Source organism: Lissotriton vulgaris, chromosome 2_1 (assembly GCF_964263255.1).
Source record: "Lissotriton vulgaris chromosome 2_1, aLisVul1.2, whole genome shotgun sequence".
NCBI classification, from domain to species: domain Eukaryota; kingdom Metazoa; phylum Chordata; class Amphibia; order Caudata; family Salamandridae; genus Lissotriton; species Lissotriton vulgaris.
Window position 1 is genome coordinate 287,594,116 of NC_141687.1, and position 18,484 is coordinate 287,612,599.

At 43.4% G+C, this 18,484-nt stretch overlaps 1 protein-coding gene across 1 annotated transcript in view; it reads right to left on the bottom strand.

Moving 5' to 3' along the window:
- Positions 1-18,484, bottom strand: part of CLTC (clathrin heavy chain) — a 972,839-nt gene that overhangs the window by 773,051 nt on the left and 181,304 nt on the right. Inside the window, exons 2-3 of the mRNA XM_086954957.1 lie at positions 7,276-7,483; positions 177-445 (exon numbers count right to left, since the gene is read on the bottom strand). Of these exons, the coding sequence (XP_086811083.1) occupies positions 177-445; positions 7,276-7,483 (477 nt within the window). The remainder of the gene's footprint in view (positions 1-176; positions 446-7,275; positions 7,484-18,484) is intronic.

Sequence of the window (18,484 nt, forward strand, 5' to 3'; positions counted from 1 at the left end):
TAATAACTTTTTACCCCAATTGTTTCTTGATGTTCATTGGACAGGTGAAAAAACTGCAGTATAATACAAACAGACAATACAATACAGTCTGCAATAGACATAGCAACATACGATATAAACTGAATGGACAATTCAACACTTTGGAAGACTGCACAGCCTTGTTGCCAATGCATTACCTGGGCAGATATGCCAGTTAGAAGTAGCCATTTCTGCTTGGCATCGGTACGGTAGTTAATGATCTGGCACCCGGCCAGACTGGAATGTCGGTCGAAGGTTTTGATGGGCTGAGACTCTCCCTCCATGCTCCAGTGATACACCGCATTGTCAGTGACTAGGGCCACGGTGTTGAGTGAGATCCACTTCCAAAAAGTTACGTCATCGGTCATGGTATGGGCCTTCATTTTGCTTTTCATTTCAATGTTAAAAATTTGAAGCGTTTTCCCGGCTGGAAATTAAATAGCAAATGAAAATTAGAATAATATTTGCAATGTTACAAGTGCCCCACCCCCTTTCATAAGCTCCATCACCATCATTTAGTTTCATGATTGATGACTTGAGCATGGGGACACCATTTTACTACGTTTCACACACAAACGCACATGGAAGCCGTCACGTAAAAGTAGAAGTTAAGATTCACCTTCAGTCATGCATCTTTTACATGAACACATAGCAGTTAAGAAAAGTGATCAACTAGATCCATTTTCCAAGCACAAAAACTAGCTGCTAAGAGGCTTGCATGTACTCTATATAAGGTGCTAGAGAAGATGAAAATCAAATTGGTTTCTGTAAACGCAGAACCAATTTATAGAACAGGGGACCAACTATATAGGATAGACTAATGGTTTTCTACCCTAAAAGTTGGTGACTCATACAACTAACAATTAGAAAACTATCAGTGTTGAAACAACCCCCAAACTAAGATTTTTAAATTAGAAAGGAGCTAGCAAAATTATCATGGGGTAGAATAATGGAATGGCTCGATGCCAAACTATGATATTTTAGAAGCTATAATAAGGTCTTAAAACCTATTCAGAAAATAAGGCACAAGTATGACACGTATGTGGTTTAGTGTTTTCCATTTACTCTACTCTCCAACTAATGATCAAAACATAAAAACAATGAACCCGCTCATAGATCAAGATTGGAAAGACGTTACAGGAGACGCAAAGTCACCTGTGAAAACAGGACAAGGGTTCCTGCCCATGCAAAGGTCCATGTTTCTCTTTAGCCCATATGCTGCTACTCCAGTGTTTTCACTCCTAAGTGACAACCCTCCCCTCCCTCCTGGGGATAAAAACTTGACCAATCCCTAGCCTCAATAGAAGATGCAGTGGCAAATGCCATTTTTCACCTCACGTCTGAGTGGAGGAAAAAAACGAGCCAAGATTCCACAAAATTACATGTTTAACTTCCATTTCTCCTCTTGACGTGTCAGATTCTGGTTATAATACTAGTAATATCAGACTACATGCCACCCCTCCCCTAAGCCTCTAATAGCATCTGTTCAACTCGAAATGTTTAACATTCACAACTTCAGCAACTTCTAGAACTTAATATTGCGATGTTCATGAGATGATTGGCAGAAACTGCTTAATGCAGTGATTAAAATGTTCAAGACTATGAAAAGGGCATTTTTAATACCCCCCAAAAAATACACCCCCCCCCCCCAAAAAAAAATCACAAAACGAAAACTTCAAACTCACAACATGGATACATCTTATGCCTTAATATGGGTGCAGGTCATGCATTTCTTGAATCACTGAAGACATTACAAAACAGAAGAATCCGTACTTATATTCCTTGGGCTGTAAAGAAACTATTTGGGGGGACAGGCCAAATGTATTTCCATCCCAAACAATATGTAATTTACACTAGGGGAATCCACCAGACTGAAACGAAAATTGTACAAGTTGAAGTCCTGTTTATAAAAAGCATGAAGTGCATTTTAACCAATACCTTTAAAGCAAGCAAATACCACTTTGAATACTTTAGTGCAACATGCACTTTAACTGTGTTCAATGCTTAAAGTAGTTATAATTTGAAAATAAACATTTAAATAGCATCCCGTCATTTTCATTTTTACTTTGTTAATCTGCTCACATGGACCAAGCATTGTAATAAAAGAAAACGATAGTGCGGGTCCTGATACTGCCAGATCTTTCAGTGACAAAGAGTACTTATGCACAGTGGAAAACATAACCGTGTTTGTCTACTGTGTCCAAGTATGACTATAGCAGTACAAGAATGACACAAAAGCCATTTTTAATAGGGGCTATTTGAAAATGTCCACTTCATCCACAAAACAAATTGTGGAAAAAACGATAAAGTTCCCCAACGAATATTAAGAGATGCAAGGAAGACAACTGTTGCCCTTGCAGACAGCACTGCTACTTAAAGACAGTGCCCAATAGGGTACAGATCGTGACTGACACTACATTACTCTGTAGTGTCCCCAACCCGTAGTATGGCACTCTTTATTGCTTTCTCTTTTCATAAAACAGGACAAAAACCAATACAACCTATATTGAGGTAACTCACCATCTGCATAAACACAAGAAAGCATTAAAAAAATGTGACAGACAACAAAACAGTATCAAAACATTAAAAACCATCATTATTTCTAAATCTACAAGGCAATAAAAAAATCAAATATTTGGAATAACAAAAGAAAGATAACGAATGGCATTTTAAAAGTTAGACAGGGGTTGGGGGGGCTAGTAGAAGCACAGGGTGGCCGATACTGGAATCAATGGCACTCTTACACCTGCATAATAGACTACTCACACATGCATACAAGAATACAAAAAAAATTCATGAGTACATAAAAGCACACCACAGACAATATACAACGATTAGTCTAAAAGCTTTAAGAACCTCAATTTAAAATCTTTGCAGAACAGCACACATTATAGCTTTCACTTAATTTGCCACACACAGCGAATCTGATCAAGAAAAAGAATCATATCCAGAAAATTTACTTTTTTTACTTTTTAGGTGTCTTCCCAGATTTTTTATTTTATTTTATCAGAGCCTGGAAACAGCTGGATTCCTCCTAATCGAAATCGAAGTCCTACATACAATCAATAGTCAGATGTAGGGTTGGTGGAGACAAAGTTTTTCCAAATTAATGTTGTGCTTGGGCGGTGTGGCTGGTACATAAGTAAAAGGTTCAATGAAGTCCAGTGCGAGGTCCAAGAGAGCCAGATAGTGTCAGACTTTCTGGATGTCTACCTACATACACATACAATTAACCTAAATGGAAATCAATCGTATTCCGAAGCTATGCTGAAAATCTGACATACTTGGCGTACACTGGACAGTTCTGAATTAAAGTTTCCAGACACCATTTACGTCCAAAACTTTATTTCTCTGTAACAGGCTACGAAGCAGAAAGCTACTTAGGGATAACCCTGATATGGTTTACACTCTTTAACAGCACCGAACATAGTGTTAAATGACTCCACTGAGCAATTTCACAAAGACAACCCCATATTCACAGAATGGAACTGGTTAGGTCAGAGTTTATGAGTAATCTACACTACACACCAAAACCCAAAGGACTATTTGTTCATATAAATCTGTTATTTACTTGATTAAGATCCCTCAGGCACGTAAGACACACTTTCAAGAGTGTGTCCACTGTGCATGCCAAAGCAAGGTAATGCAACAAGATGAGTTCACATGTGCTGGTGGTAGAATGCACACAACTGGATTCATATGTCAAAAAGTGCAAACAGTGCCAGCTAAATGGTTCAAGTTTTGGTTTCCTATCCATGGTACATGATACCAGTGCTACTTACATTTACTCAACAGCTACCACTTCAGTTAACCTTATTTGAATAACGAAGTGACAGATGATGGGTGGAGTATGACATGTACCCGAGTGGACGTGTGTATAATCAGAGATAGAGCACAGACCCTGCACAGTTAGGAGGGGGCAAGAGTGGCTGGTAGAACCAAAGCCTAGAGGTCCAAGCACTCCTTGGACACAGGACAGTCAAGTCCTTGTAACACACTAAAGATCAAGGAGCCCTGGAATTTCAGCGCTGTAGACTTCATCCTTTCACCAGTTGCAGATCTGGATTCAAGACAGCACCATGGTGCCACGGAGAGAATGGCTTGCTCAGGAGAGAATAGTGTGCACCGCCCACCGCACAAAACATTTATGGAACAAGGAACAGAAATGAAGTGATGGAAATCTAGCATGTCATGACTGGAAAACATGCTTTTTGAGTAGCACAAGACCCTTAGCTTCTATTCCAGTGGACACCCAGGATGTTGAAGGTTACATTGAAGCAGGGATAGGAGGATCTGGATGGCCCAAGTAGCTCAACCTGCATATTGAATTTAGCCCTTTTCTCAGTCAGGACACGGATTGCTGGCTGAGGGATTAATACTGGGGACTCACTTTTGCACTACATGTTAAAGGAGACGAAATCTAAGAACACCAGCGACAAGGTTTTCTCCCTGAATAGGTTGGTGTCTCACCAGCAGCATCTAGACTGAGTGGACCTGGAGGGCTCAGAGTAGCCAACCTGCCCCGGGAAGAGGGGCTGCTCCATGACTTACTTAACATCTTCAATCATGCTAAAAACAGAGAAGAACTTTTAGTCAATAAAGGTCAGAAAGATCTAAAAGTGAGGGTTGACCAGCAAGCTAAGCATTTGAAAGGGCTAGAACAATGACTACCGAAAGTGGAATAACAGGTGAGCGATCATGGAGCATCAAGACAGCCTCATGGGATGTGCAATTACCCCTTTCAAATGTCTGGAATGTGAGGTAGAATTTATGAACAATGAAGCACACTCCACACACTTGATAGTTATTGGTGATGTCCTCATTGTCCAAGTCAATAGACAGTAAAGAGCTGATGCTCGATATTAAAAAAAATCCCCATTTTTGCTGGGTCCTCCAATTTATGCCTGTCTGGAGGTTCTGGTGTTAGAACAGCAGTCAAGTACCCGTGCTTACCTTCTAAGAAGTGCACACGTGATCTCCCTGTCTGGTCTATTTAACTTCCCTAGAAGTCCTTTGGTGCCTTTAGTGCACTTCTGTCATGGAAAGTTGTCATATGGGGCTACGGTTTATATTTACATCACCCACATGTATAACAAATATCTTCCCGTCAGAAGAACCACTGTACTCTGTCTAGGCTTCAGCTAGTTTGAATGCACTGAGGTCATAAGAGGGCAGCTGCAATTTAAACTGCCATGTGGAAAAAGACAATTTTTAAAATATATTTTCAAGTTCCCCCTAAAGTGTGCCTTGTAAGCCCAAAGGGCATGGTGCGCATATATATATATATATATATCTTGGATTTTATTTCACTGAGGGCACACTAACTCCAAGGATATTTTCCTATGTCGACCAGACTTTGTCTTTATCTTTATTTCCCACCTCCGCTTAAAAAAGGGCTAGAACGTATTACGTGCTTAGTTTTAAAATCTGAATTAACAATGCAAACAGAAGTTTGATAAAAAAATAAGCAGGATTGGCTCAAAATCACATCTGCACTCATCACTTCCCTGGCTGCTTCTAGAGTACAATGGCTGGCCTCTTGGCCCAGGGGAGGCCAATTTGGGATCACCGCTAACTACTTTGCAGGGATTAGCTATCTAAAAGATGGCAAAACAAAGAGCAGCTTTAGTAAATGTAAATGTGTGCGTCTTGTAAAGCGCACTGCTACCCGGATGTGTCCTGGTGCTATAGACCGCTGGGGAACCCGTCCTGGCTTTCCCTGGGAGATGTTCCCTCATGGGTATCCCCAAGGTGAAACCAGGCATCCCCGGCATTTGTGGGGGGCCGTTGTGGAGATGAGGCAAGCCAATGCCCAGAGTTGCCGAGTGTGATCCCTGGTTAGAGTAGGCACCAGGCGAGAATTATCGAGTCCGCTGACCCTGGTTCACGACCCTGCCGCGTCAGGAATTGAACCCTGGTCCCGGGCCGTCCTCTGCTTCCGGGTCTGCCGTCTCTAACCAGTGAGCCACACAGTGCTACCTCTAGACTTAGAGAGCCAGGAAGGGATTCTCATATTAATCCTCAGGGGCCTTCTAGATAATCAACAAGGAAAAACTTTTTGACACTGTCGGGTTGGAGTGCACAAGAAGCTGGAGACAATCCTACTCTGTGGTAGCTGGGTGCAGGGAGGCTTCTGGCTGGTAACCGGTAAAGCTTAGAGGTCTGTGAAACAAAAATGCTTATGACTTCCCGGACTTCAAGCTGCTAGAAATTACCTGGAAAACCAGAGAAAAGAAAGTCTGAATTAAAGGGATAGGCAGAAATCTGGAGCCAAACTGAACATAAGCGGGCAGCTTGATCATCTTATCAGTTCTTTTCGGGGGGTGTGCAGGTGGGACTTAGAAGTGCCAATGTTGTTAGTTTGGAACACTGGTTTAAAGATGAAATGTTCTGTTCCTTCTCTTCTTTTTCTTGTTGAGATGCCTTTTCGATAACTGCTTGTTCAAATCTTTAATCCAAGAACACAAACTTATGATATAACACATTAGTATTACATTGGGCATATGTTTGTTGTACTGATGTCAAAAAAATATGTTTTAAACAAAAATTGGCAGCATAAGTGTGACTGAGAAATAGTTTGCAAGCCATGTTTCTAGAGGAAAGGATCTCATCTAGTCCCTGTTAAGGTATTTCAATTCTATCCAGGATTTCTCTGAGGAAGTCCGGGCGAGTGTGGCCATATCTTTTCTGAAGATCCGATTTTTAAATCCATACTTTCCTCCTCTAGAACTAGCAGGATTCGGACTTCCAAAATAACTTACATAAACCATGCCTATGGTGAGCCATGACCATTGTCTGTGCTTTTGACTCGAGTACAACAAACAGAATTTAGGTGGCCTTCTGACATGTTCTACCAAGAGAAGCAAGTTAACTAACATTTCTCTCCAGCAGAGGTTAATATTAACTTCTAAATGGGCATTGGAATCAGCATACATTAAGTTCCTCCTGGGTTTTTCTTGTAGAAGGGCAGAAAGTCAAAGTGCCACTCACTTAAACTGCAGTGCAATCATCTTTGAAGGCGTAAGGAAGTGCCACACAGAAGGCAAATGATTAATTCTCTACACTTGCTTTTTTAAACATTTACATGACGAACAACTGGTTTTAACCTTTGTACACTGGTGAAGATGTTTCATCATTAATAAAAACCCACCCATGAAAATTCAAGCCTATTTGCAATACATCTAAAACCCCCACCTGGTTCATCCGGTCTAGCCTACAGCATATATATGATAGAGTTTAATAGCAGGGTACTCATACCTTTAAGTGCAATTACTTTGCTGGCAGGGTTCATGATGGCACTATCAGCTGATATAGGTCTTCTAATAGGGGTAGTGGGATCGTTCATGTCAATTATTACCACCTGTGCTTGTTCTCCCACCTTCTCTCGAATGCAGATGAATTTGTCCGACTCCATGGTCAGGGTGCTAAAGCCAATGTTTGATGGGTTTATACCAAGGTTCTGGAGCTATAAAGAAAAACGAAAGTCAAAAGTAAATTAAACCTTATACATCTTAACAAATAAAACACTTGCATTCTCTGTGCACTATAATATTGTTGTTAATGTGCCATCTTCTTTCCCCGGATTGTGTATTCAAGCCGTAGAGCACAGTTACTCAGGAAAATAAAGTAACTCTGAACGCATTATGTATTCTTTCACTGTAACAGCAGTATTTTATCAATAGTCTTCACCTGCACCTACGGACACATCGTAAACAATTATTTTAGTTAACCCCTTCCATGCGGCTGCGATTCCCCTGGTGTGCTGTAAACACGAACAGGGGCGGGCCGTGACGAACCCCAGCCGTCAATCAGCACACGAGCACCGTAGTGTTTGACGGCTGGGGTTCGTCATCAGCATGGAAGGGGTTAAATTGTTTTATGCGTGGGAGTCATCAGAAAGAAGGAATGTCGTGCAACAATTTAGATTGACTATATGACAATCTATATGTTTACACAGGAAATTTACAATCTAATTTTCATTTATACAAATATGCTTTTGACACCACAAAGGTTAGACTAGGTTATTTTTAGGAAGCCTATGATCAACAGACTTGTTTCTACTGCTAGGATAAACGGTTATGCAGGAAATTTCTCAAAGTTACAATATAAAATATCTTATTTTTATTTTTCGACATTCCTCTTCCAATAGCTTCGTAAAACAGAATTGTTTCCCCCATCTTACCAATAATCAGTCTGGCACTGAAACCACTGCTTAGGTATTCCACTCAAAGGATGCAACTAAGCAGCTGGGTTCGGCAATGAATAAATGCACCAGTATAATACTACCAAAGAGGTACCATCCTGCAGGGCAGATATCTACATACCTTAATGAGAAGCGGACTTTCTTTGGGGGATGTTGCACAACTTAACTCCAATCTCTGCCACTGCTAGGTATCCCTAAATAAAACACACCCGGATACGATCCTTCTCCATTTATACATCTTTAGTATAGAATGAAATGTCCTTACTAATGAGGCTTATCACTGTTATAATACGATGTCAAGCAGAGTTCAACCACCCTTCTCTACGTTTCGCTGTTCCAGCACGGAAGCTATGACCTCTAGCAACAAGCGCCTGAAATCCACACAAGACCAGTAAGGAACCCACCTTTATCCGTGGAAGCTCCCAACCCTCCTTATACATAGCACAACTCGTGGACAATCATTTTCCACTGCTTTTGTCCCTTAAGAACTTGCACATCTGCATCCTGCATGCAGCTGCTACTCGCACTCTTCGCTAACAGGGACCACTGTAAAAAGATTGCCCATTTTTAAAACCACCACCCTCGCAAGTTATTAACAACTTTTCTATATAGAGCTCCACAATATCCTTGCTTTACAAATTCTTACATTAAAATGATTTATTTATTTTTTTTTTTTAAATGGCAGCAGTCGCGTGTTCATGCCAGTATTCTACTTTTACATAAGCAAAACTCCCCAGCTTTGGAAAAAATTTTCCTTTTCCTTGTGTACTCAAAACACGTTTTTTCCTATATAGTGACATGGGAGAACACTGCAAGAATGAGTATTGGTAAACACAGATTAGAAGAGTTCGACATGGCTTTTAGAGGGCCTAAAGGGAGTATAAACTATCTCTTCATTAAATAGACAAAATATTGTAAAATGATGAGTGTAATTTAGAAACTAGGATAACTACAATAAATGAAGATGAAATTGCAAAACAAGTAATCTGAGGCTATTACTCTCCATATGAGCTTTTGTGACCAGAAACCCACCTCACGGGGACAAATTGTGGTACATTTGGGCTCAAGAGGAGAGGCCATCTTGCTCCATGGACCCTTTCCTTTAATAGCCTCGGACGTTCGCATGGATGGACTTGGGCAGTACGTCCATATGATGGGCAAAGTGGCAGTTACCCGAAGACATTAACTGCTTGTAACCCCACCTCCGCTTACTTTGGAGACTGCATATAGTGAGGTCAACTTGCAGCCACCCCCCAGAGGCTTATGGTAATAGAGGACAATACCAATGCCATCATGAAAGGATATCTGGATAGCTAACGGAACTGTTCCACTGGTACTCAGAAGGCCCCTTTCCGCTCTGCTTTGGCACCTTCCCTAGGATTGCATGATGCATGGAGGACTAGGCACAGAGAAGAAAGGTCTTCTACCTGCGCAGTTTATTACTAAGTCCTTTTCTCTTAACAGCCATTTCTTTCTGGCAGCCAGACATGTTGTGTAACTAGCTCTGAGTTGCACCTGAAGTGGTGGCCTATATGGATTGAAATTAAATACTTGGCGGCTTGTAGACTAGGATTTACTCGTCTTTCTAAGGACAAAGGCTGATTCCTACTTTAAACTGAACCGGTGCTCTGTCGCCTCACAGGCCCCAAAATGGGAGACCAATGTAAATGTAAATGTATTTGAGCTTATATAGCGCACAGCTACCCACAAAGGGTTTCCCGGCGCTTGCTTAGGGAACCCGTCCTGGTATTCCCCTGTGAGATAACCCCGGCAGGGTATCCACAAGGTGAAAGCCAGGCATCCCGCCGCGAGGGGCCGTTGTGGAGATTAAGCAAGCTATTGCCCAGAGTCGCAGAGTGTGAACCCGTGAGTCGAGAAGGCACCGGAGCGAGAATTATCGAGTCCGTGGAATTTTTGAGCCCAAGACCCGCCGAGGCGGGGAATTGAACCCTGGTCCAGGGCCGATCTCAGCTTCCGGGTCTGCCGCCTCTAACCCCCGAGCCACACTTCTCCACGAATGAGAGTGAGAGATGGCCAAAATCCAACCCAGCCTGTAATGGACCACTGATCCAGTAGGCACCATCAGAAACGATAACTGGCACCTCAGGGAAGCTTGAAAATATCCCGCAGCGGAGTTACAACTCAGAACTGCGTCCTGCCAGTAGGCATTGAGTCACAATGGTAGCGGTCACCCACAGTCATATTGAAGGCCTGAGTGCCCACTGGGGATGAAGTCCTTGCGCGGTCGCCCCACATATGCTGCAGCTCATCTGTGCAGGGCAGTGCCGGTAGTGCAATGCACGCCCCACCCAAGGAAGCTCTCCTGGCTGTTGGTGTGGAATGAGAGAGAGCGCTTCATTGGGGGGCACGAGAGGGGTCAAATGAACCGACTAAACCAGATACGACAGACCAGTTGCAAGGAGACGAGGCACAAAAACTTTCATGGTATCACTTGAAGAAGACATGGGGGAGAGGCGGTGTGAGAAACAAACTCGACCTTACACTCACACTATTTCCTGGGCAGGGAAAGTTCCAGTTGTTGGTCCATTCTAGCTTCTAGTCAGGTTCCGAAAGGGGTGTGAATCCTGGCCCAAAAAACACTCCCCCACAACTGTCATTAGGACGAGGACAGACTTGAGAGAGCGCTATGCCACAATACTGGTTGAGTGGAACTGGTGCAAGCGGACGGTGGTCTCATGGTACTTCCCACACCAAGCCTTCAGACAATACTCCTGAGGGACCCAGGAACTTGGTTAGTCAGTGCCCAGAGTCCACTAACTATGAATGGGGATTTGGACAGCATCACTGGGGGCAAGCAAATGAGCAGAGAAAACACGCCTGTTCCATTTCACAGAAGCAATGGGTTTATTGAACGTCTGGTGGGGGAAGGGATTTGGGTTGGCAGGTGGACTGGTTGAAAGGAAGGCCAAAGGTAGGTCCTCAGGGTCAACACCACGGGCGGGGGAATGGCAGAATTGGCAGATAACATCGCTAGGGCTATTCAAGACTTCCATCAGTTGCAATGCCAGGTTCCTGGTGAAGATTAGAGGAGGTTTGTACAAGATATCCCTGCTCCAGTTGTGAGGAACAGCAAAGACTCACGCTTGAGACCCCTATAGAAATTGGGAAACTGCTTGAAGCCAAAGCGAAGATCCCCAAGGCCTAATGGTTTACCTTTAGAGTTTTAAAAAAAATGGGTAATTGGCAGAGAAGGGGAACCCCTGTGAGACATGCTTTACGGTGCACAAAAGGATTGTAGCCTCCCAAGGGGCCTTCAAGAGGAGACAAGATTCTTATCCACAAGAAAGACAAACCACCCGAGGGCTATGGGTCTTATAGATCCATCTCAGTATTCAATATCAAGTTAGGGTCTTAGCAAAGGTGTTACCATCTCACCGGGGTCAAATCGTGGATAAATCAATTATACTGGAACAGTGGGATTTTATGACCCAAAAGGCTACAAGTGTAAATCTCCAGAATTTGTAAAGCGCACAGCTACCTCCCAAGAGTTGTCCCAGCGCTGGGGGCAGTCGGGAAGATTAAGCGAGCTATTGCTCAGAGTCACATGGTGCTGGGCTGATCTGCCGCCAGCACCGGAGATCGAACCTTGAGCTCCAGGATCCTGAGGCAGTCGCCCTGGCCGCTGGGCCACACCTCTTCCACACCCTCAGGAGCATATTTGGGAGCTTGACACGCAGGGACAGGACGGAAGAACCCACAGTGACTCCCTCGAGTGGTCATATCTGTACCCCATCTTGGAGAAGATGGGTTTTGGTCTAGAGTTTTGTTTCTGGGCAAGAGTAATGCATGCCAACCCTGTGGTCGGGATCAATGGGGCATTCTCTGAAGAGTTCACACTGGCTAGGGGAACCAGGCATGGTAGTCTACGATCTCCACTGCTCTTCGCTCTGGCTCTGGGTTAAACGCACATTCAGCCTGTTTGGTCCAGGGTGAGCCAATCTATGGCGTGATTCACAGTGGAAAATATAAATCTCACCCCTTCAATGGTGACGCTGAGAAATTGAGAGGGGTGAGTGGAAATCAAACATGCCTAAATATGATGCAGCATCACCCTGGTAATAGCTAGGAGTAACAGTGCAGCTTTAGGGGTGGGAGGGTTCTGAAACCGCCTCCTGTGACACTGTAGGAGAGGAATATGGACGGAAGTCAATGAACACAACCTAGATCTACAACGCAGGACCAATAGCGAGATTATGGGGACATTGTCCCCTGACCCCCAAGGTGGCGGGGGGATGGCCTTAATGGACAATTGACAGGCCCCAGCTACTTAACTAAATACTTGCTGGATGCGCACTTTGGTGTGGTGGTTTTTAAGAGTTGTTTCACTTTCTGTAACGAGTTATTGATGAATAAACTAATTGAAAAAAAATTACATTAAAAAAAAAGGAGAGAAGACTTGGACATTTGAATGTATGATTGCTTAACCACTGACTCCAGCTTCAGTTAGGACAGTTTGTTAGTCCCTGTATCTCAATGTATCTGTGCTTAACAATGCTCTGGCATTTTTAATAGCACGCCAAGAGCTCGTAATAAAAGGAAGGTTAAAAAAGAAATAAAAATAGCTTCTGGAAAAAAAAAGAAGATCTTTTAAAAAAACGTCAGTTTGCAATTCAGTTATCACACACAAGAAGACATCCAATTTTGCCTGTTATTGAGAGCTAGCTAAGTACATGCTGAAGATATTAAATCCATTCATTGATGAGTCCGCAGGAGCAAATGCACAATATCTAAATGTTTGTCTTTTTATCTTCAGTGGATAGCTGCTAGTACATTTCAGCTCTTGTTCAACTGTAAATTACCTGTCAACATCTAGGCAATTCGAGCCCCCATATGGAAGGTTTTGTGGGTATGACAAGAAGCCTTTAAAAAAAAAAAAGTCAGTTTGGCGTACACCAGAGAGAGGAGGCAGAAGTACACTGTCCAAGGTCTTGCTGAGTCGGGGCAGAAATGTTCAAGCTAACTAAAGTTCGCGAATCTCGGCCACAAATTGGCACAAAGATTCACCATAAGCCCTGGGGTGTCTTACTGAAGGTGCCAGATTGTGTTGTTCACCCCCAAACTATATCATGAATGAATCGAGGACTGTGTGCAATTATGCACGTGTATAGCGTGGTAAAGAGCAGTCGGTTATTAACTATGTTCTCTACTTTTAATTGCACAATTGTCTGCCAATGTCTGCTCCACTGCACACCGATAAAACGAGGGCATGGGGCATGATGTGTAATGTTCTGCTTCATTTGAGAAATGCAATGAGATGCATGTAACCGCCTCATGTGAATATTAAACTACAAGTTTAATTGCTGTACATCATCTGGAAAAATAAGCTTGGAACAAGCCAGGAGGCCTCCATCATGCCAGCGTCAACTCAGTCCTGCTTACATCCGGTTTCACCATTTGCCACCAAAGGTGATCAATTTTCCAAGTTTAGGAGTTCTTGAATTGCACTGCTGTGGCTGAAAACCAGTTTGTCACCATTTCTTGAAACACCCTTGACCGTGAGTGCAATGCAGAACTGAAACGGAACTCGGACAAGACGGAGGTCCTCATCCTCGGACCCACCCCCTCAATCTGGGACGACTCCTGGTGGCCGACCACAATGGGAACAACACAAACACCCACCGACTCCTCCCTCTCCATGTCTAAACAGGTCAACGCAGTCTCCTCCTCCTGCTACCGCATGCTCCGCAGGATCTACAAGTGGATCCAGACCAAAACAAGAAGAACAGTGACACATGCCCTCGTCAGCAGCAGACTGGACTACAGCAACGCACTCTACGCAGGAATCCAAGACAAACACCTACGACTACTAAAACTAATCCAAAACCCCTCCGCCCGACTGATAGTCATCGTCCCCCGCCGCAGCCACATCACTCCCCACGAGAGACCTACACTGCCTCCCCGTCGACAAGAGGATCACCTTCAAGCTCCTTACCCACGCTCACAAAGCACTCCACAACGCCGGACCAGCCTACCTGAACAGCAGACTCCGCTTCCACACCCCCACCCGCCAGCTCCACTTTGCCAGCCTCGCCCTCGCCGCTGTCCCCCACATCCAACGTATGACCTCCGGCAGCAGATCCTCCTCCTACCTCGCTGCCAAGACCAAGAACACCCTCCCTACCCACATACGGCAGACCCAAGACCTACTCGCCTTCAGAAGACTCCTCAAGACCTGGCTCTTCGAGCAATAGCAGCAGCCTCCCCCCATCCCTCCGCGCCTTGAGACCCTCAAGGGTAAGTAGCGCGCTTTACAAGTACTTTGATTGATTGAATGCACAGAGGAGCACCAATACACACGTCCTTCATGAATGGTCTGCACAAGGGTCATGTTCGGCTTTGAAACTTTGAGCAGCAGGTGCTGGCCAAACGTGAGAAGCAGAGTCAAACAGAGTATAATGCAACACCCATAAGGTTTAATCAAACAGGAACTGTAATAATGGGGTATAAATCTGCAATATGCAACCGCTGTGTGGTATACAACACAACATTCCTGATAAGGTGCATTCACCTTAGAAATGTTACACCTGCAGGCAAAAACGTTTGGGACTAGGAATGCAGAAAAATGATTCTAGATATCCATAGGCAGCTGACCTAATCTACTGCTACAGTGAATTTATGAAGGCAGCCAAGAAAATTATCACAAATTTTGTGGCATCCACAAGGTCGCCATAGGATGATTACCCGGTTTAGCAATTAAATAAAGTTCAAAACATTTGTTAAACTCATGGAGAAATTAAATACCCAGAGTGCAAAACAAGTAAGTGGATCCAATGACAGCTGGACCCAGAACCTAGACACCTAAAGAAACAGTCTGTTTCAAGAACCATCCCCTTCCTGAAAATTATTTCTAAGATCAATTGCAACAAAATTCCGAGATGAAAATGCCAAACAAAATATGAGAAAGAAAGTTTCATTAGAAACGTTTTGAAGGTCAGATTTAAGTAAAATTGGTTTTATCTATGAAAGATATACTTTGTCAGTTGTAACACAGACTGGGTCATACCTTTCCTCAAAGATGTCCAATTGCACATAATAAAGCCAGCTACAAACACATGACATAGCATAAAATGTAAATGGCTTCACAATCAAGTTTGAGAACCGACAACTGCTGCACAAGGCTCACCAGTGGCCTTGTGTCATAGGGTCAGTGTGCCAGAATATAGCATAGTTGAAAGAGTACTTATTTAGACTAGTTCATGGACTTCAATCAGGTTAAAAAGAGAGGATATCTTCTATGGATTAACCCTTATGTTTTAGATTAGAGACCTGGAAGTTGCTTGACATGTCACAATAGAACTGGTGTCCAAATAGCTACATGTACTTATTAAGCATTAACTTACCTACATTGCAATTGAGCGCAGTATAGTAAGTAAAGCAATGGGGTGGAATTAAATCAATTATCAAGTTATTAGAGTATAATACTGTACTACCTTATGGTTTTACTAAATAACTATAAAACGGTAAGGCAAGGGCAAACGAGTCTAATTTTGTCAGCGGTTAAAGGAATGAGGGCTTGGCAGGGGGAGAGGGATAGTGAAAGAGAGGGGGAGAGGGAGGGGGAGGGGGAGGGAGAGGAGAGAGGAAGAGGAGAGAGGAAGAGGAGGGAGGAAAAGGAAGGAGGGAGGAGGGGGGAGGAGAAGGAGGGAGGAGAAGGAGGGGGAGAGGGGAGAGCGGAGGGGAGAAATTCCGGCAAAACGTGGCACCTGCTCTTTTCCCGGCTACTTTTTTGGCATTCCAGACTGACAACTCTGAGTCTGGTAATTGCCTCAATATAACGGTCAACCGGTATGCCCTGTGCAGTCGCTGACTACCTTAGCCTCCCAGAAGATGCAACCGTTAGGTCCTCACTGAGCGCCATTCTGCGATATTTTCAAAACCTTTTGATGAGGTGGGTCGTTTCTATCATCAAGGTGAAACAGGTTGTCTTCTAGTATGAAACGTTTCAATCTAAAGCAGCAAGGGCAGCTGATGCCATGCAAACCGTGTTGGATACAATGAAGATACTGAATTAGAGGTTGATGTCAATGTAGAATCTTAAGGATGAACCTTGTTGGTTTTGATGATAATCTCCTTCAGTGGTTCCAATTTACAGGTCTTAGCCATTCGGACTGATCACATTCAATAATCTGGTTGGTAGGTGGCTGGAGAGGGCACAGAGCAGTTGCTACCATTGACTTTTCTGCCTGCCAGACTCCACAGCTCTAATATAAATCCATTGGTATTTAACGTAACAAGACTGCACGCCAAGTGTATCTCTTATTATGCAAAACAAAAAGAAGCGAGCCCAGACTCTTTGCAATCTCTTGTGGCAGGTATTAAACGAGTCAACCACGTGGAACAAATGCCTCAAATCGTCACTCCAAATTATTGAAGCAAAAGACAGATGGGGAACCAATCCGTCAAGCTAATGCCTAGCAAGAGGGCTAGCAAATCTAACTAAATTTGTATCCACTGCAATGGATCCAAAAGAACTGAGCAAGAAAGTCTTCTGTCCAAACTACGTTCAACCAGACTGGCCGGTATACTTAAAGCAACCCCTCTCACTGGAATCAAAAAGACTATCAAGATGCAGCTAGGAGAGTATTCCTCAGGGGCCATGGGTAAGGGAGATCGCGCAGCTACTCCAACCAGCAATGCAGGCTGTACTGTGCAGCTCCCAAAACACCACAACATCTGCATTTACAAAACATTTCTTCCAATAAGGAAATACTGGCTACAACCGATTTTGAGCCTCCCGAGTATAAGATCTTGTAATGAGGTGCTTGTATGCTGTCTCAGTGGGTCCGCCTGCCAACTGGATGGACCAGTGTCTTAAATTTGCAAAAGAGGCCACCAAATAACAGTCAGAAGCTCACCTTTGTTGATTTCAACTTTGTGTTTAAAGTTACAGAGCGGCTATCCTCCCTTTATATTACGGTTATCTTAGGTGTAATCTGACAGCATGTTTTAAGGACCTTTATGAAATCACGGCATAACCCCTAATTGCCCTGTATATCACTACAACCATGTGCATCATGGGGGTAGCCATGTTTAGAGGTTTGTATTCCTTTCATTCACTAAAGCTCAGGCACTTTATTCTTCATTTTCATAATTCTATATATTGATGTGCAATAGCTGCTGTTTTCATGGATAAGGATGGAAGAGAAATTGCAAGGATTTTAGAAAATCTCACATTAAATATTTATCCATCTATCTTAGCAATGCAGGCTTGTACAACTGAGACAGCTCTACCACGGGGGGGGGGGGGGGGGGGGGGGGGGGGGATATTTCGGCCAGATACATATCATTCAGATGTTTGGTGAATGCAGACTTCCATCTCTACCACTGGTACAATCAGAAGCTCCATGTAGAGGCTGACGATCGCTAGCCAGTGGACAAAGATATCAGATATGGGGTATTTTTGGCTGGCGTCAACATTTCGTTCTGTTCCTTGCAATGCCCAGTCTAGTGTACCACTACAAATGACGAGACCTATCCCTTGAACTACAAACCAGTAAATTGCAATGTTCAGACATTTATATTTAGAAGAAACTATGAGCGCAATTGGGGTGGTCTTGAAAATGGCGACCAGCCACAAGAGGGAGTTGTGAAGGAATCAGGCAAAGACAGTCTCCTTTGGTTCATTGATTTCAGGAGACCAAGAGGTTTCAGGGTCTGCTTGGAACTAGCCTCTCTTGGAAGAAAGTGGAAGCTATCCACATCCTAAATGAACTTTAGAATGCCCATGAATGACAGAGGGCAGTCATAGCTGGTGGCTTAAAATGGGGTTGATGATTAGTTCCCGAAATGAGCTAATACACAGCCCAGATGGAAAGTACATAACATGACTGGTAAATTGGGGACCATATAAAGAAATATACGAGTTAAATATAATAGAGTTTAAAATTAAGCTATCAGACCCATATATTTATCCAAATTGGATCACTTGGTGATTCAACTCCACTTCCCTCAGAATAGACTGGTCTACTTATACTGCATATCATTTTCCTTACCAAGCTAAAATTAAAGGTATGCTTTAAAACAACTTTTATTCAGTTTTTCACTGAATTAGATTAATTCATGGAGGCACACTACATAGCTACACTACCATAGGTTGAGCCTGGTCAGCACATGCGCTGCTCCGCAAGGCATGCTGTAGTGTACACTGTGGCTTTAAGACCCTCCACTTTTTTCATTGGCTCCCCTTTGTGCTTTTTTAAATGCATGCTTCTGTTTGGTCAACATGTCTAATTACTCCTGCCT